The following is a 20134-nucleotide window of genomic DNA, read 5'->3' as shown; positions in this document are numbered from 1 at the left end:
GAAGCAAGATTGCAAAATTGCTCCTTGTACATTCAGACGTACAAAGGAAAGGGAATGCCTTTATGTCTTTGTAGTTGCTGTGATCTTCCACATGAGCCTCTCACCCCCCAGAGTAGCAGAGGAAAATATCACTCCATCTCAGTAAGCCCAGTCTGATCCAACCATTTTCACACTGTCTTTAGGTAGCTCAGTCTCTGCTTGGACAGCTCAGGCAATTGTTCAAGCAGTCTTTCCAATGTCCTCTCCCAATACCAGCTCCTCTCTAAAAAGAGTTGGGGTAAATATAGGTGGTGTGGCTGAAGTAACCTTGTGGCAACAGAGGGAGACGGTGTCTATGGACCTGCGTGGTATTCTCAGGTTTCCCACCAGTCTCTACTCGGAGTCAACATTTTTTCCTGGCCTGGTGAGCTACCTGAGGCTCCCACCACAGCAGTAGGTGGCCCCAGCTGTTGCCTCTGGCCTCAGAATCCCCATACATGGCAGTGCCTTTGCTCAGTCTTCTGCTTCCTGCCAGTTCTTTATCCTCTCGGCACTTCTGAGTCTCCTCAAGGGCTTCTGGAAACCTAGAAACCCTTGCAAATTCTGTGCAGGTATAAAGAGCCAACTCTGGGGCAGGGAAGTGGGGATATTGAGAACTTAGATCCTCTTAGTCTCCCTCTAGCACATTTTTCTTTTCACAGTGCTTCAGGATAACAAGGGCAGACTTCAGGCTTTCTATTTTCCAAACACCGCATCCTCCTTTTACTCCCTTCCATAAGCCTCAAGGCCCAACTATCACAGGCAAAGGGGCCATTTATCTATACTCCAGAAGGACTCTGACATCTAGTCCACAGGCTGATCTATGATATGTCAAGGGGTAGATAAAAGAAATTAGAATACTCCTTTGTCACTTACAAAGACTGGCGAAGCCTTTCATCTTACTATGGACTTTGAAATGCTATTTTAAATGTTAGAAGCCGAATATTGACTCTCTCTTTTTATGTACTGCTATAATAACATTAGCTCTTCCAGTGGAAGAAAGGTGCCTTGAGTTGTCTAGGGAAAAGTCATAAACACCGAAATGCAAAAGGAAAAAAGAATCCCCTTTATATATTTCAGAATGTTTTCGGAGAGTTCTGTGAAGTTCAGTGCCTCCCAACTGTTCTCCCTCTGCCGAGGCTCAGAAGGGCTATGTAATAATGCTTCAGTTCTGGAAAGTTGACCTACTCAGGCTTTCTCCAGTATGTAAAAAGAATATTTAGAGAGATAATTGCTGCATTTACAAAACCAAGACCAGGGTTTAGGGATGATCAAGAAGGAAGTTGTGAAGTTTGGTCTCCCAAAAATATAAAGATCCCAGCATGAATGAAAAAAGAAACAAGAAAAGGCGATTTTTAAAAAGTTTAAAATGTCATCTCTGTAACAAAAGATTTGCTAGGTACTCTTCTGTACCAAATCTTTGTCAATCCTCCCAACAATTCCCCTCAAGAAAGCTATTATTTTCCCCATTTTACAGATGAGAAATTGGAGGCTCAAAGAGGTTGCAAGCCCATCCCAAGATCACAGTTACTAGGCATCCATTCCCTTGGCCGCCCTCATGAAAAGGTGTGAACACGTGAATGGGGGTCAGAGTAGAGCTGGGGTGTTTCTCCTCTTCACAGCCTCCAGCCAGGAGCTCACAGCTAGGCTGTTAAGCTGATAACAGAACCCTAAGATGCTGGCTATTAGGACATTACCTTCATTTTGCTCTGACATGTTCTAGAAAATTGGCTGAAAGCAGGGGAATGAACAGAGTGGCTTCTGGAAAGAGGTCTCCAGCATCTATGTGGTTCTATGATAGAAGAGAAAATTCCAAGCCAGAGAAAGACAAGTGTAAAAATAACAGAATTCAAGCTGTTTTCCAGTCTTCTTCCTTTGGGATGGAACAGGGGTTTTCCATTTCTTCAGCAATTCTCTGGAGTCTTTCACTTCCTAGCTTTTTAAAAGCTCTTCTCCCTCCCTTTCAGAGCTTATTGGAGGTCTGTCCTGGCATGTACCCTCCTCCTCAGGGAGAAGGACTGTGAGGTGGAGACAGGGAAGGTTGGGACACAAAGTCCAGTTAAGTGTGTGTCCCAGCTCAGTGCTCTGAGCCCAGATCCTCATCTCCCCAGGTAGTGGGACTCAGCACCGACAAGCAACCAACTGCTGGGCTGCCAGTGCCCCCCATGGTGGAACCTGAGTTGGAGATTATCTCCTAAGCAGATACCCGCTTCCAAACTGGGGATGTAGGGCTAGGAAACTAGAAAATGCCAGGTCTGAGGGAGAGGAAAGAACAAGTCCAGCAATACACAGAGCTCTGTGTATTCAGAGGGAAGTTGGCAGGGTTGTGTTCGGGCAGAGAAACTCCGAGTGGTACAAAGGGGACGTGCCCAGAGTGGAGAAATCATGCTAATTGTCTCCACTAGAGCTGGAGAACGCCATCCAAAATGAAGAGAGAAAGGGGAGCCCTGTCCAGAGCCTCCAGGGCCCTGCACCTCGCTCCTTTTGTCTACCTTCTTCTGATCCAGACAGGTAGGAGGCCAGAGGGTAAGAAAGGGTCTGAAGAAAGGACCCGGGGCTTTTGCAGCAGAGGGAGGAGAGAGTGGAGGGCCTGAATGCCTTTGGGGCGGGAGTGGGGGAGAGCTCAGCTGCCGTGGGAAGCATCTCAGGGAATTCAGGCATTAGTGTTGAACATATTTCTTTATTCCGTGTGCCTCCCGCGCGGCCCCTGCCCCCTTCCCCGAAAAGGCTGCATGACTTTGGAGCTCCCACGGCATTCAGTACATTAGATGGCGGGCACTGGGCCATTTCGTATGGGATGACTTGTTGGCGTGGGCCAGTCCGGCATTCTTTCCAAGGGATTGTGGTGGGGCTTGAGGGGCGGGGGTAGGGGAAATCTTCTTTTTGTACCTCCCCAGTCCCCGACTCTGGCCTCCCCGAGTGTGAAAGAATAAGGCAGATGAAAGAATCTTTGGAGATAATGAGCCTCCTACTGTGGGATAGCCATACCCACCTATCCATAATTCACTCCACTCCATAGCTGCTTACCTCCTCTACCGCCCCCTACCAATCCTTCGAGAAGTGATCTTATTTTGATCTTATTTAAGTATACCTATTTATGAGTACATACACATATGCACGCACACACACACACACACACAGTTACAGAGTGCCGAGGAATTCACAACTTAGTGGGGCAAACAGATGCAGAGATCTTTTTACTAAACTGCAGGAACTATCATAAGTCAATTATGCAGAGAATGCATAGCAATCAGAGAAAGGTCACCTACCCCATCCGGGAAGGTGGTGCTGGTGGAGGAGGGGTTGATAGGGTAGGACACAGGGTGTGGGAATATCAGGGGGAGGTTTTCTGGTAGAAGGAATGTATGCACTGAATTTTAAAAGATGGGGGAAAAAGGTAGGAGTATAAGTCGGTGTTAGGGTTGGGAAATGAGCAAAGGTCAACAGCTTGAAATAACATCAAGTGTTTAGTTGGAGCCTGGCAGTTCATCACTGCTGGAGAGAAAAGCATGAATTGAGTTAGGCAAGAGCTTTGTAAACCAGACTCATAACCTGGGGGTTGAGAGGTGGGGGAGTGAGTGGTTTTTAATTTGGGGACTGTCAGGGTTACACATACCTTTCAGATAGCTTACTCAGTCTGCAGGGGGCCATTGCAGGGGAAACTGGAGGCAAATAAAATAAGAAAGGAAGTTTGCATTCATTTTCTAGGGTTCCTGTAACAAAATACCACAAACCAAGTGGCTTAAACAACAGAAATGCATTATCTCAAAGTCCTGGAAGCCAGAAGTGGGAGATCGAGGTGTCAGCAGGGCCATGCTCTCTCTGAAGCTTCTAGGGAGGGTTCTGCCTTAGGGTTCTCTCCTAGCTTCTGGTAATTCCTTGACTTGTGGCAGTATCACTCCAGTCTTGGTATGGCATTCTCCGTGTTTGCATGTCTGTGTCCACATTTCCCCTTTTTATAAGGACACATACTAGATTAGGTCCACCCTACTCCATTATGATCCCTTCTTATTAGATCTGCAGTAACCCCATTGACAAATAAGATCACATTCTGAAGTACTTGGGGGTTAGGACTTCAACGTATGAATTTGAGGGGAACACAGGTCAAAAAGCTATTGCAATAGATCAGGAGAGAAATAAGAGAAATAACATGGACTGAAATTATAATAAAGATAGAGGGAATGAGGCACGCTGAGAAAATGTTTTAGAGGTAAAGTCAGGAGCTAGTGACCTGTAGGAAGTAGGAGGATTTAGGGAGGGAGGATTGCTGTGTGAAACCTTAAACAAAAAAATGAGTATCATACATATTTAGACTGAAATACCTATGAGGCTTCTGTGTGAAGATGTTATATAGCCTGGAGTTGAGTGGCAGAGAGGTCAGGGTTGGAGAGAGGTATTTGGCAGCTGTCAGCCCATAGGTGAGAGTTAAAACAATAAAAATAGATAATATTACTTAGGAGGGGAAAAACATGGGATGAAAATGAAACATCATGTAACCTCAAGATTTGTAGAGGAAGGCAGAGGAAGAAATGCCTATTAAGGAGACAAAGAGGGAGCAGTCAGAGAGACAGAAGGACTAGAAGCCTGTGGTACTGTCCAGAAAATCAAGGAAGTTGAGAGTTTTCAAGAGTAAATCAACACCATTGAATATGTCAAAGAGATCCAATGTGACAAAGACCTGAAAGAGCCCATTGGATAAGGCAATTAAGAAGTTACTGTTGGCTTTGATGAAATGACAATGAGCTGAAGAAATAACGAGAGCTGAAGGTATGGAGATAGTCGGTTGAGAATAGGAACGACACAAATATACAAAGCAGAGATGACCCTAAACTCTTTCTGGTCATCAAATGGTAAGGAAAAAAATTACAGAAAGATCACGTCAGTCAGTAAGACTGGGACAAAACAAAAGGTGAACAAGGATATTGTATGTGGAAAAATGTAACTTAGTAAATACACCAAAACATTCTAAATCTGGCCAGGAGTGGTGGCTCATGCTTGTAATCTCGGAACTTTGGGAGACCTAGGCAGGTGGATGGCTTGAGCCCAGGAGTTCGAGACCAGCCTGGGCACCATGGCGAAACCCCATCTCTACAAAAATGTAAAAATTAGCCAGACCTAGTGGTGCACGCTTGTAATTCCAGCTACTCAGGAGGCTGAGGTGGGAGGATTGCTTGAACCAGGGAGGTCAAGGCCGCAGTGAGCCATGATCATGTCACTGCACTTCAGCCTGGGTGACAGAGCGAGAACCTTTCTCAAAAAAAAAAAAAAAAAAATTATAATGTAAGTTATGCTAATAGGATATTAGTTAATGACCTATGATAGATAAGAGGTAAGTGCTGGGAAAGGCCATTGTACTGCTGTGGACTAAAGAATAATAAGAGCTGAGATTCTAGAAGGAATCCCTCCCATCCCTAATATATTATTTAGGAAAATGTCTGCTTCTGGGAACAATAAATTCAAAATTTTAAGTTCCCGGCATTAACTATGTGATAGTCCATTGTAGTTTCAGACTAGGCCTGGGAAGAGGAAGGACTCTACTCCATGAAGTTTTTCAGGGACCAAGCCAATCAACTTTGACATGTGCTTCCAAAGATCACCATGAGGTTTATCTTCTTTTCTTCCAGGTAGAGAATTTTGTTTTATTTTTTTGATGGAGAGACATACAAGGAAGACTTTGCTAAACAAGGTCTGTAAGTGATATGTATCACTTGCACTAGTTCTCTTTGCTACAACTCAGTCAAATGGCCATACTTCACAGCAAGGGAAGCTGGCTAGGAAATGTAGTTTTTAAGATTGGCACTAAAAGAGAGACTGGACCATGTGGCCCTGGCTCCCCAAGATTTACCTTAATCTTGTACTATGGCAGACACTACCAAGCTAGCCCTGAGGTGTCACGGAGCACACAGTCTTTAACACTCTGGCCCTGACGTGGACAAATGAAGCTTTTCTAAATTCATCATTTTTATTTCCCAATTTTTAAATTCCAATTTATGAAACGTTCAAATAAGAATTTTCTAGAGACCAGGACATTAACTGACAGACACAGGCACAGCATGCCATAAATCTAGGTAATCTGATTTCCATGGTTTTATTGTCTGGAATACAAGAGATTCCATCCTCTAGGCACCCAATAGAAACAAGTCTCTTACCTGGGTTCCATGCTCTTTAGCCCCAAGTTCACTCCCACATTGCAGGTGCTGTCATTTTTTAAATTGTTTATTAAAAATTACATAGAAGAAAGTACATTTAGCATAAAGATACAGTTTGGTGAGCCTTTAAAAAGTTAACAAACCCATGTAATCAACCCCCAGATCAAGAAACAACATTTTGGCACCTCAGAATCACCCTCATACTATCTCAGTTACTACTGTCTTCCCTCTGGGATTATAGTGGTATCCTAACTTCTAATGCAAATTAATTTTGCATGTCTTTCTATAAGTGGTATCATATGTATACAATCTTCTATGTCTGAACATCAAGTTTGTAGGATTCATCTATGTTGTTGTCTTAGTTTGTTTGGTCTCACTGCTGTATAGTATTCCATTGTATGAATATGCCACAATTTATTTCTCTATTCAACTTTGATAGACACTTTGGTTGTTTCCAAACCAGCCCAACCAACTTAGCCCCGTTGGGGCTTTATGAATAGAGTTGTTACTATTATACATCCTATAATGGTACGTGTCTTTTGGAGAACAGATATGGGCATTTCTTTCGGGGATACACCTAGGAGTAGAATTGCTTAATTATAGGATATTTGTGTGTTTAGCTTTCATAGATATGGCCAAACGGTTTTCAAAAATGAATGTATCAGTTTACGCTCCTATCAACATGTATGAGAGTTTCAGGTGATCCATATCTTCCCAATAATTGTATTTTCTTTTTCTCCTTTTGGCCATCCTAGTGGGTATGAACTAGTATCAAATTCTAGTTTAAGATTGGTATGATGGCTCACATCTGTAATCCCAGCACTTTAAGAGGCCAAAGCATAAAGATTGCTTGAGGCCAGGAGTTCAAGACCAGCCTGGGCAATGTAGTAAGACCTCTTCCCTATAAAATTTTTTTTAATTAGCTGAATGTGGTGGTGTGTTCCTGTAGTCCCAGTTACTTGGGAGGTTGAGACAAGAGAATATCTTGAGCCCAGGAGTTTGAGGCTGCAGTGAGGTATGGTCACGCCACTGCAGTCCAGCCTGGGAAACAGGGTGACACCTTGTTGCTGGAAAAAAAAAATTTTTTTTTAAATTGTATTTCTATTAAAACTAATGTGCCAATTTTCCTATTGTGTTGTTTGAATTTCTTTAAAATTGTGAACTTGTGAGAGTTTAAATTATATATTTTGCTTATGAGCCTTTTTTAGGATATATGTATTGCAAATATCTCCTCCCACTTTATGGTTTGCCTTTCATTTTCACAATAGTATCTTTTGATGAATAGAAGCTCTTAATTTTATTGAGTCTAATGTATCATTTTCTTCTTTGATGGTTACCACTTTTGTGTCCTTTATATGAGATCTGTGTCTGCCCTCAAGTCAAGGACATAGTCTGTTTTCTTTTTCAAACATTGTTGTTTTACCTTTCATATTTAGATCTGCAATCCATCCAAAGGTAATGTTTGTGTAAGGTGTGAGGTAAGGGTCAATTCATTTTTATCCTACATGGCCCAGCACTATTTTGTGAAAAGAACTTTTCTCCGTGCACTGCAGTATCACCTTTGTCATCATTTGAGCAATAATATCTAAGTCTGTTTTCAGACTTTCTGTTGATCTATTTGTCTATCTTTGTGTCAAGATCACAAAGTAAACCTCCTGGGATCTTGATTGGCATTGTATTAAACTATAAATCAGTTTAGGAGAATTGACAGCTTAACAAGAGTGACTGTTCCAGTCCACACACATGGTAAATCTCTGTGTGCCATCTTGATACCTATTAACTAGGTACACATTCCTGAACATCTACACTCCTTAGATTGTAGATAAAAAGCTACCAGCTCCTTTCCTCCTGGATCCCAAAAGCCTTCTCACAGCTTCTGTTTCCTGGTTTTCTCTCACACCCCTGAATAATTGGCGCTTCAAATGACTTGTAGGCCTCAACAGGATAACAATATAAGAATACAACACAGCAGCCCCAACATCCACACAGTAAGTGAGGCACCTATACAGTAACAGCAGAGGAAGGGGGTAGTTTTCTCAGATCCTCATTAATTAGGAATAATATTAAAAACCAAAAGCAGAAACAATATGTTTTCCTTTTAGGAAACCGAGGTGTTCTGCCCTTGGATTATTAGATGCAGTTCTGGCTACCACACCATAAAAGGAAATAATACAGTTGGAGAAAGCCCAAGGAAGGGTATCTATGGCAGCCAAAAGGATGAAGAGACTTCTTTGTGGAGACAGACCCAAACTAAACCAAAAACTTTTCAGATGAAAAGGGACATGGCAGCAGCCTTTGGTGTTAGGAATATGGATAAGGTGTGTATAGACCAAGTCCTAGAACACATATTTGGCACTACCCACATTGGCACTTTTAAAAGGTAAATTTAAGACAAATACTGGCGAAAGGAAACTTTGGCTCAGGAAAGGGAACACATAAAAATGAGTGGATGGTGATTTCTCTAAGGGACTACCCTATTAAGAAAAGCCAAGGCTATTTGCAGATGCATTCTTATACCTTAAAGTTTGACATTCCCCAGCATCACAGCAGCTCAAAATCCTACTTGAGGAGTGCCCACTGACCTACTCCAGTACTGCATTGTTGAGGTTGATAAGGTACAACTTGCTGAGCTCTCATTTCCTTTTCTTCAGCATCTGGTGGGAACAGAAACTTTCTACATTATGATGCCTTGGAGACAATGATTAAGTTAATCGATTCTCAAGGTTGAGCAGTCCTAGTCCTTTTATTTCCACTCTGGACCTCAGTTGTGAGCTATTTCCTCATTTCTGTGTCATGCTTTGGCCCCTGTCCCAGTTCTCTGTGTCCCTTGAAAGTTGTGGAACCCTGAACTTAATACAGAGCATGATTTTGGCTACAGTTTTTGGGAAACAGTGTTTGCTCAGCAAACTGCTCTGTCAGCTTTCAAGAAACACTCCTTCATTCACTTATGAACACATGTGATACATCCTTTTGACCCACGGACATGCCCATGTTCACAGGCATGATGAGGGGACTTATCTAAAGGAGGGTAAGGCCTCAGGCAATCTGTAGGCCATAACTCCTCCAATATTTTTATCCAGAATAAATCAACTTTAAATTGGCAGAAAGGCTTCAGGGAGAAACACATAGTGAAAAGGCTCCTAGGACTTTGGATGGGACAGGAGAGCATGGAAGCCAGGAAAGTTCCAGGAGGCCACAGAAGATAGAAGCGAAAGGGGAAATGCCTTCCACTTGTTTTTGAGGTTGTCGCTGTCCAGACTCTAGAAAAAGGAAATGAGAATCCTCAAAGTTTGGTGCTTGGGGTCATTATACCTGTGAACCCCGAATATCTGAGACAGGTCTCAGTTAATTTACAAAGTTTATTTGCCAAAGTTGAGGACGTACGCCTGTGACACAGCATCAGGGAGTCCTGATGACATGTGCCCAAGGTGGTCAGAGCACAGTTTGGTTTCATGCATTTTAGGAAGACATTAGACATGAATCAACATATGTAAGACGAACGTTGGTTCGGTCCAGAAAGGTGGGACAACTCTTAAGTGGGGAGAGGGCTTCCAGGTCATAGGCAGATAAGAGACAAATGGTTGCATTATTTTGAGTTTCTTTTTTTGATTAGTCTTTCCAAAGGAGGCAATCAGATATGCATTTATCTCAGTGAGCAGAGGGGTGACTTTGAATAGAATGGGAGGCAGGTTTGCTATAAGCAGTTCCCAGCTTGACTTTTCCCTTTAGCTTAGTGATTTTGGAGCCCCAAGATTTATTTTCCTTTCACACACCAATTTACTAAACTCCAGGATGCCTCTGCATATGTAACCCTCAGGTACATAGCATACTACTGCACACTGGGTCCCGAGAAAGGAGGTAGATGTTCCCTAGCTATTTGATCATCACCCCAGTGGCCTTTAATAAAGCTCATGACTTCTTTCAGGACCACCTCTTGTTATACATACCAAAGCCTATTTGCCTACTCAGGGAAATTTGAAAGTTTGCTTTTCTAAATCAAGCCTTGCCTTGGACCTAACTTCTTAATCACAAAAATTAAGAATTGGAAGAAACCTTATGGATCATGTGGTCAAATGGACTTTAGTCTGATGCATAGAGCCAGTAGGGATTCCTAGCTGCTCCTTGGGTTATTGAGGGGGACAGGACTCATCCCCACCCCCTCTTCTACCAAAGCAGGTGAGATGGAACCATATTTCATTTGTCCATTTTTATTTAAGATTTTGTGGGAAGAAAGTATCATTAATTTTTAGAAGTCTGAAAATAGTTTATGTTGTTCATTTTGCTTGCCCCAAATTAAGATTTTCATTCAACAGCAAGCATATGATATTCACACATTCAGCTTTAATCAGTAGAACTGTCTCTTCTGCTTTATTTATTTATTTGTTTGTTTATTTATTTATTTTGAGATGGAGTCTGGCTCTGTCGCCCAGCCTGGAGTGCAGTGGTGCAATCTTAGCTCACTGCAACCTCCACTTCCTGGGTTCAAGTGATTTTCCTGTCTCAGCCTCCCAAGTAGCTAGGATTACAGGCGTGTGCCACCACGTCCAGCCTGTTTCTTCCACTTTTAAGGTTTTATCATTCTAACATTCCTGGCAGGTAGCGGATCATAGACTATCAGAGCTAGGGCCAGATGCGGTGGCCCACGCCTGTAATCCCAGCACTTTGGGAGGCCGACATAGGTGGATTGCCTGAGCTCAGGAGTTCAAGACCAGCCACCTGGGCAACATGGTGAAATCCCATTTCTACAAAACACACACACACACACAGAAAAAATTAGCCAGGCATAGTGGCACATGCCTGTGGTCCCAGCTACTTGGAAGGCTGAGGTGGGAGGTTCACTGGATCCTGGGAGGCAGAGGTTGCAGTGAGCCAAGGTTGTGCCACTGCACTCCAGTCTGGGTGACAGAGTGAGACCTTGTCTCAAAAAAAAAAAAAAAAAAAGTCAGAGCTAAGAAGGTCCCTAGAGATCTTCTGGTCTTGCTACTTCAATGTACAGAGGAGGAAGCTGAGGCCCAGCAAAGTGTAAAAATAGCCAGTTGGGCTTTCCTTGGCCATTTCCAAAGATGAGGAGCTTACTACTTAGCAAAGCACTGTTTCTAAACATTGATCTAATATGTTTAGTAAATAAAATTTGCTTTGATCTTCACCACCAACCTTTTAGCTTAACTGCCTCTTGGTTTGGTCTGGCCCTCTAAGCACAAGGAGAGAAATAAGGAATGAAAAGGTACAGCTCGGTTTTCTCAGCACTGAATGGCAGCAGCAGCAGAGTGAGAAATAAGGGTGAGAAAGCAAGAGGGAGCTTCAGAGGGAATGACCGCCAAAGGAAGCGGCAGCGGTTGCAGAGGACTGAGAATCTGGCATGTATGTGCCTATTCAGCTAAACTCAGCTCAGCTCCCAACTGGCGTCCTCTCCAGAAGACCCTCCTTCGGGTGGTAGGATTGCTCTACAAGGCCAGGTGACATCAAATAGCAGTATCTTTTCAGGTCCCAAAGCTCCTAAGAGGTCTCTGAAATGCCCTCTGGATAGGGCATCCATTGGACAAGTGGTAAAATCCCAGAATTACAGGGCTGGAACAAACCAATGAGACCATACAGCCTACTACTCCTTTTATCTATGGGAAATCTGAGCTCCAAGGAGATGGGACCCTCCTAAGTCATGTATCAATAATAGGGCCCAAAACTCTGCTCAATTTTGTGTGCTATCTGCTATATGACAATGACAAATATGCAGATTGTACTTTCCAATCTTGTGAACTTGATAAGGCAGTTGCTGTTGTTGTTTTTTTTTTGTTTGTTTGTTTGTTTGTTTTTTGAGATGGAGTCCTCCTCTGTCACCCAGGCTTGAATGCAGCAGCACTATCTCAGCTCACTGCAACCTCTGCCTCCCAGGTTCAAGCGATTCTCATGTCTCAGCCTCCCGAGTAGCTGGGATTACAGACATGTGCCACAACGCCCAGTTAATTTTTTGGTATTTTTAGTAGAGACGGGGTTTTGCCATGTTGGCCAGGCTGGTCTCAAACTCCCGACCTCAGGTGATCTTCCTGTCTCGGCCTCCGAAAGTGCTGGGATTACCGGCGTGAGCCACCGTGCCCAGCCTTGTTATTATTATCCTTATTTTACAAATGAGAAGAATGAGGCTTAAAATGATTATGTACCCAAATCCACATAGCCAGTAAGAGGTAGGTAGAGCCCAGCCTGAAAAAGCTTTTCTGAGTCTAAGCTCTTTGTTCTGCCCATCCCAAATCCCTCTTCTAGGGGTACAGATTGGGCTGGAGTTTGGGTGAATTCCCAAAACCACCTTCCTAGTTGGAGGACTGTTCTGCACTGAGTGGGCCTAGTAAGACGCTACATACATCTGCAAAAAAGACGGGGGAGGCTCTTGGTATAACTAGAAAGTGGTCAAGTTGTCTTCAGGCCCCTAAGCTTTCCCTTTACTCCACTGTCTCATGACCTGCTCCTTTCTTTGTGAATCTATGTTCTGTGCTTTCTCCATCTCCTCATCCTCCCAATCCCCAATCGAGAAGATCTGACAAATTCACCCAGAGGTCTAATGACTTACAAGCTTCATGGGGGTAGGGATTTTTGTCGGCTTTGCTCATTGATATATCCTAAAGACAAAGAAAAGTGTCTGGCAGATAGGAGATGTCCAATATTTTTATGAATGGAGCGCATAGGGTGTGGGTGTGCTAGACTCTTCCACAAGAGAAAGGCAATGGACAAACTGCCAGAGAGGCAAAGGGTCAGGTAGAAGAAGGATTGAAGGCCATGAGATGGCTGTGAGAGAGAACAAAGGGGCAGAAGTGCACAGAGCTACTATGGGGGAGGAGATAGCACCCAGGCTTAAGAAGCCAGGAGTGGCAGGGAGTAAAGAGCCAGAGAGATGAGGCTTTGGGAGATCAGAGGACTTAAAGTTGGGAGTGGGCTAAGGAGCCCAGGGTCTGATGCTTCCCTCTTCCTCATGGGCCTCTGTTCACAGACCCCCTGGAGGGGGTGAACATCACCAGCCCTGTGCGCCTGATCCACGGCACCGTGGGGAAGTCGGCTCTGCTTTCTGTGCAGTACAGCAGTACCAGCAGCGACAGGCCTGTAGTGAAGTGGCAGCTGAAGCGGGACAAGCCAGTGACCGTGGTGCAGTCCATTGGCACGGAGGTCATTGGCACCCTGCGGCCTGACTATCGAGATCGTATCCGGCTCTTTGAAAATGGCTCCCTGCTTCTCAGCGACCTGCAGCTGGCTGATGAGGGCACCTATGAGGTTGAGATCTCCATCACCGACGACACCTTCACTGGGGAAAAGACCATCAACCTTACTGTAGATGGTAAAGTGCTCTGGCAGGGAAAGAGGCAAGACTGGCAGGTGGGACTGGGGAAGGGTCTGCCCAGCGCACCAGCTAGACCAAGGGAAAACCAACCCAAAAGGCACTTGGGAGCTGAGAATGAGGCAAGTGGACGTTAGAAGTTGGCAGACTGGCACAGCACAGCTAACACGTAGAGTGATTGCCATGTGCCAGAAACTATTCTAAGTGCTTTGCATATGTTGACTCACTTAATGCTTACAATAATCTGGGGATAGTTAATATCATCATCCCCATTTTGCAGATGAGGAAAGTGAGCCACTGAAAAGTGGAATAACTTGCCCAAGGTCACACAGCTAGAAGTGATAGAGCCAAGATTTGAACCTAAACAGTAGGACCCAGGCTGAGCCCAACTAAAATATCTTCCTGGCTGGGTCAGTTTAAGACATTAAAGCCCAGGGTTCATGGGAAGGCATTTGGAAAGAGGGAATGAAGGCAACACCATGTCTGCATTGTTCAGCATTGTACCCACTATGCCTAGTTGGTGCTCCATAAATAATCAGTGAAACAAATGAATAAGTGATGGGAAAGGACTGGACTTAGGATGTCTGAAGTCCTCTCAGCCCACAGATTGAGTTGGAAGGTAGTGTTAAAGGTGTGTTGGAAGGCAAGGAGCTAAAAAGGGGAAGGGAGACACTTCTTAGCCAATGACTCACAGGCTCCCCCATTCCTGTGGCTCAGTGCCCATTTCGAGGCCACAGGTATTGGTGGCTTCAACCACTGTGCTGGAACTCAGCGAGGCCTTCACCTTGAACTGCTCACACGAGAATGGCACCAAGCCCAGCTACACCTGGCTGAAGGACGGCAAGCCCCTCCTCAATGACTCGAGAATACTGCTGTCCCCGGACCAAAAGGTGCTCACCATCACCCGCGTGCTTATGGAGGACGACGATCTGTACAGCTGCGTGGTAGAGAACCCCATCAGCCAGGGCCGCAGCCTGCCTGTCAAGATCACCGTATACAGTGAGTTTCCCTGCAGGCTTTCCTTTAGGACTCAAAGCCCCAAGAGGCAGGTGACCATGAGGGACTGAGGACATCCCAGAGAATGTCACTGGGGGGAGGGGGACAGCGATAGGCCAACTATCCATGGAGGACACCAACAGGTGGGCAGTGGGTTCTGTGCAAGCTCCACCACCAGCATCAGCAAGGCATGCAGCCTGGGGCTCCCCCTCTCTTGCTTCCATGGCAGAAGTTCTGCTTACCACACCTTGCCCCTTTGAAGTCCCTCCTGACTCTCTGCTTCTCTCTCTCCCTAGGAAGAAGTTCCCTTTATATCATCTTGTCTACAGGAGGCATCTTCCTCCTTGTGACCTTGGTGACAGTCTGTGCCTGCTGGAAACCTTCCAAAAGGTCTGGGTAACTCTCCTGAGCACCTGAGTCCTTCAATCCATCCCAAACCTATGCCTTTCATCCCAGGGCTCTGCATCTCTTCCCAAGAGGTCCATTCTTCCATTGTGTATGCAACAGCGTCTTGTGCTCCCAAGCCCCCACAACCACAGCACCACTAACAGTAGGTTTTTCGCTTGCCAACCACCTTTTCTGGGGCCAGGCACTGTGGCTGTGATTAGCCTGCTACCTTTTAAGTATGATTATCTGCAGTTTAACGATAATGACACTGAGACTAGGATTGGTTAAATGACTTGCCCACAGTCACAACGCTAGTGACAGACTCAAGGTGCACAGCTAGATGTGATTCATTCCAAAGCTCATGAACTGTACCCAGCCCATGTTCCTGTCACAAGGCCTCTTTTATGGCCATCAGATCCCTCCCTGTGTCCCTGCTAGGTCTTCTGCTCATGTTCAATAGTTCGGCTCATGGTGGGGCTGGATTGATTCACAGGAAACAGAAGAAGCTAGAGAAGCAAAACTCCCTGGAATACATGGATCAGAATGATGACCGCATGAAACCAGAAGGTGAGCTCCCAGCCACCCATTCACCCATCCCATCAACACTCAGATCAGTGGGCTGCTGGGAAAAGGCAGAACTGGGCGACAAGGAAAACAGCTCTGCAGGGACCCTTCCCCCACCAACTGCACGAAGACTGCAGAGGAGGGAGAGGTTTGGCCAAGGTAGGAGCCAGGATATTCAGATATGTTGGTGGAGGTTGTGGCGGGCCATTTGGGAAGCACAGAGAGTAGGTGCCGGCTGGTGGGGAGAATTTGTACCTGGTCCAGCCACCCACTTCTCTCCCCTGTGCAGCAGACACCCTCCCTCGAAGTGGTGATCAGGAACGGAAAAACCCCATGGCACTCTATATCCTGAAGGACAAGGTGAGCAGCTCTGGGCTGGGTGCCCAGAAACATGCAGTGAGCCCCTCCTATATGCCTGGTTCTAGGGAGCCATACTATATTCCTATCCCTTTATAGCAGCAGTCCCCAATCTTTTTGGCACCAGGGACTGACTTCATGGAAGAAAATTTTTCCATGGATGGTGGTGGGGGTGGTTTCAGGATGAAACTGTTCCACCTGAGATCATCAGGCATTGGATTATCATAAGGACCGTGCAACCTAGATCCCTCGCATATGCAATTCACAATAGCGTTTGTGCTCCTATGAGAATTGAATGCAGCCACTAATCTGACAGGAGGCGGAGCTCAGGTGATAATACAAGCCATGGGGAGTGGCTGTGAATACATATGAAGCTTTGCTCTCTGGCCTACCGCTCACCTCCTGCTCTGTCGTTCTGTTCCTAACAGGCCAGAGACCAGTACCAGTCCTCGGCCTGGGGGTGGGGACCCCTGCTTTACAGTACTCAGAATAACCCTGTGAAATATTTGTGTCATGCACATTTTAGGGATTAGAAAAAACAAGGCTGTGAGATTAAATGACTTGCTCAGAATTAAACAAGTCAATGAGTGGCAGATCTAGGTGTCAAACCTAGGTCTTTGGACACCAGTTCTGGTGATTTCCCCAGAACTCCACAACTAACTCTGTCCCAGGCTCTCCACGATGGGTAGAAAGAGGAGAGTAAAGGGGAAAAGCACTCAAATCATCGCATTTCAACATTTACTGAACACCTATTACGTGCTAGGAGGCCCCATGCTCAGTGTGGCATATCGCCAGGAAAACCAGACCTGCCTGCAGCCTTCCAGGAGGTGGGCGTGCAGAGGGAAACTGGGTCCCTCCCCTCAGAATTCGAGCAAGCTCTAACACCAGGCGCGCTCCCAGGCTGGGGTGACTGTCCCCTGACCCCTGCGGCGCGTGTCCTTGCAGGACTCCCCGGAGCCCGAGGAGAACCCGTCCCCGGAGCCTCGAAGCGCGACGGAGCCCGGCCCGCCCGGCTACTCCGTGTCGCCTGCAGTGCCCGGCCGCTCGCCAGGGCTGCCCATCCGCTCCGCCCGCCGCTACCCGCGCTCCCCAGCGCGCTCCCCAGCCACCGGCCGGACGCACACGTCGCCGCCCCGGGCCCCGAGCTCGCCCGGCCGCTCGCGCAGCGCCTCGCGCACACTGCGGACTGCGGGCGTGCACATAATCCGCGAGCAAGACGAGGCCGGCCCGGTGGAGATCAGCGCCTGAGCCGCCTCGGGACCCCCTAAGAGGCGCCCGCGGTCTGCGGCCAGCGGCCCCGGGGAGGGCTGGGGCTGGGAAGCCGGGGCGCGGCGCGCTAGGGGCTAGGGGAAGTCCAGGAGGGGCGCTGGTGTCTCGGGTGTGGACGTGTATGAGCATGCGCAGACGGAGGCGGGTGCGCGGAGGCCGCAGTGTTGAGGTGGTGAAACCGGTGAGCACTTCCTTCCGGTTTACAGGCTGTGTTCTCACTTGGTATAGGTTGTGCCCTCTTAGGACCACATAGATTATTAAATTTCTGGCCCAACACCCAAAAGGGTTTTATGGAAACTAACATCAGTAACCTAACCCGCCCGTGACTATCCTGTGCTCTTCCCAGGGAGCTGTGTTGTTTCCCACCCGCCACCCTTCCCACTGAACAAATGCCTGAGCGCAAATGTCTGAGCACTGGGGCACTTTTTTTTTTTTTTTGGCAAGCGCAGATTAGAGGCCACTTTCCCAAAATCCACAGCTGCACGAAGCTAAGGAGAAGCCAGATGCCGGTTACTGGGTGTGCAGGGGCTGTTCTGAGCTGGGGGATCATTGTGAAGGCCTTCTTCCCTGGGCACCTGGTACCTGGGGACCTACGAGGTGGTGAGGGAAGGGTGCAAGTACATTTCTTTTCCCTCTGACCTAGGCCCTAGCAAAGGCAAAGAACCCAAACCTGCCAGCTTGGCCTCTTCCCAGAGCCTCCCTCAGAGGCATGTCATGCCGAGCATTCTTTCTGTCTCTGTTCATGAACAGAAGAGATGGATGGGCTTATTCATATAGAGAAGTGAATTCCACTTACTCCCCTGGCCCAGAAAAGTAGACCAAGTGAGGAACTGTTTTAGCTCATCTAACTCATACATTCGTCCTGGCTTCCTTACAAAACAAGCCTTTCAAACAATCATTGTCCTCAGGAAAGTTGCTGAGCTTCCTCCAGCTGTGAGAATAAGTCCTAATCTCCAGAAAAATGGTGGGGGGGAGAGGGAGGAGGCTTATTGCTTCCCAGCATTTCAGGGGAACATGATCCAACCCCTGGCCTCCTGCCACCCATCTGCCCTGCTCCCACATGCTTGGGTCCCAGGGCACAGAACAAGGGCAGACTCCCTAATCACACTAACATCAAAATAAAGAGACTGGGCCGCTGTGTAGCCAGGACATGCCCATGCCACCACCTATTGAACAGTTCATAGGAGTGGCAGTAATCTACTGTGTCAGGAGAGAGGGCAATTACAAATCTGAAAGAGAAGGAGGCCCTCTGTGTGTTCCATCCCCTCCTCCTTAATGCCTCCAAGGGTCCTTGCATCCCTGGCCCATTCCCAATCTCCTAAACTCCAGCTCTGATTCTCCATCATCCCATGGAGCTATTCCAAGGCCCCCATTACCCATCACCTACACACCAGGTCAAGTTTTGTCTCAGCCCCAAAGGCACTGACATTTCTAGTTTGCCCCTTCTGCCGTTACCCCAACAGCATGCCTGTCTCAGCTCCCTGTCCCTCGGCACTTCCCCAGGCTCATTTGAGCAGGTGTGCCTTCGCAGTGTCCGTAAACTTCCCAGGTGCCTCATCCATAATGAGATAATGAATGTAGGGGAAAGTTTCTCAGGAAGGTGGAAGAGGCAGCAGGACTTGGAGAAGGAGTACCTGCTGGTCAGCCTTGAGATGCACAGGTGAAGGTTAGGGTGAGATGAGAGCATGCCATACCTGGTGCTGAATCCCTGAGGGGCCAGCTTCCCAGGCTTAAGCCAAATCTGCCTTAAATTGGGGGTGGGGAGGGGTTAGTAAGGAATTGGGGTTTGTTTGTTTTTGTGTTGTTTTCATCTTCATCTTTGTATTACTAGCATCCAGCAGAGTGCCTAGCACATACTGGATGCTCAATAAACTTTTGATGAAATGAAATGACAACTTTATTCCACATAAACAAGGGTAACAAAACAAGCTGCTTAAATATACCAGTCATTTCCCGTTTTTTCTTCTGCTTTTCTTTCACATCCTTTACCCTCTTTCCAAACCCCAAATTGTCTATTCCAGAATCACTTACCCATTCATTCATTTGCTTATTCAGGTGTTCTTTTATTTATTCAACAGACATTTGTTTATCTACTATGGACTAGGCCCTGTGCTAGATACTGCTGATACAGCATAACTATGTCAGGAAGACAAATCAGTAAACAGATGATTACAATATAGTGTGTAAAATGCAATGGCAGAGGTAGATACAAGGTGCTCTGGGAGCATGTAGATTAGATGTCAGCAAAGGCATCTTGGAGAAGAAGAGGCCTGAGTTGAGTCTTTCTTAGAAAGACCTGTTAATCTGGTTTTCAAAAGTATGAGAGGACACACTCCAAGCAGAGGGAGAAGCATGTATAAAAGCTTGGAAATGCAAGACATGATGGGGGGGAATTCAGCGTACTGAGCCTAGCAGTTGATGAAATTATTTCAGGAAAGTATACAAAGTAGAAGGTGAAGAAAGCTGCAGATAGATTTCTGAGGACATCAGTATGTGTAGAAAGATTAAAAGGACCTCCCCAAGAAGGCTAAAAAGGCACAGCCAGTAAGATAGGAGAATATATAGGAGATAACTATATCACACAATCAAAAGAACAAAAGAGTTTCAAGAAGAAGGGAGCATTCGGGACTGCATGGGCAGGGGGCTTACATATAAAAATAAAAGTGCATGTTAAATTTGGCAACAATTAAAACATTGAGTGACTTGGCGTAAGTAGTTTCAGACATGTAGCGGGGGTTAAAGCCAGATTGCAATAGGTAAAAAGTGATATGTGGAACTTCTCTGCTAAATACTTGAGACTAGATGTTTGAGAGGTCTTCCTGTTTCAAAAAAACTGGGTCCTGCTTAAATGATATTTGTTTTGCATTGCTGGCTTCAAGAGATGGGGGAATTTTTTTTTTTTTTTTTTTTTTTTTTTTTTTTTTTTTTTTTTTTTTTCAGATGGAGTCTCACTCTTGTCACCCAGGCTGGAGTGCAATGGCGCAGTCTAGGCTCACTACAACCTCTGCCTTCCGGTTCAAGTGATTCTCCTGCCTCAGCCTCCCAAGTAGCTGGGACTACAAGCACGTGCCACCAT

General features: G+C 46.1%; 2 protein-coding genes across 2 annotated transcripts in view; one reads left to right on the top strand and one right to left on the bottom strand.

Moving 5' to 3' along the window:
- The window catches only part of HEPACAM (hepatic and glial cell adhesion molecule), a 31047-nt gene extending 12105 nt beyond the window's left edge, over nt 1–18942 (top strand). The window contains exons 3-8 of the mRNA XM_023208546.3: nt 13144–13485; nt 14203–14484; nt 14778–14871; nt 15362–15435; nt 15722–15792; nt 16735–18942. Coding sequence (XP_023064314.1) covers nt 13144–13485; nt 14203–14484; nt 14778–14871; nt 15362–15435; nt 15722–15792; nt 16735–17037 — 1166 coding nt within the window. The 3' untranslated portion in view covers nt 17038–18942. The remainder of the gene's footprint in view (nt 1–13143; nt 13486–14202; nt 14485–14777; nt 14872–15361; nt 15436–15721; nt 15793–16734) is intronic.
- Nucleotides 18130–18438, bottom strand: HEPN1 (hepatocellular carcinoma, down-regulated 1). Its single transcript, XM_023208547.3, is given in 2 exon segments — nt 18130–18367; nt 18370–18438. Coding segments are annotated over 2 exon segments (276 nt in total). The 3' UTR covers nt 18130–18160.
- Nucleotides 18943–20134: the final 1192 nt, after the last annotated feature.

This window comes from Piliocolobus tephrosceles, chromosome 13 (genome assembly GCF_002776525.5).
Source record: "Piliocolobus tephrosceles isolate RC106 chromosome 13, ASM277652v3, whole genome shotgun sequence".
Classification (NCBI taxonomy): Eukaryota; Metazoa; Chordata; class Mammalia; order Primates; family Cercopithecidae; genus Piliocolobus; species Piliocolobus tephrosceles.
Note: the sequence above shows the minus strand (reverse complement) of the source record. Positions and strands in the feature narration are given on the sequence as shown.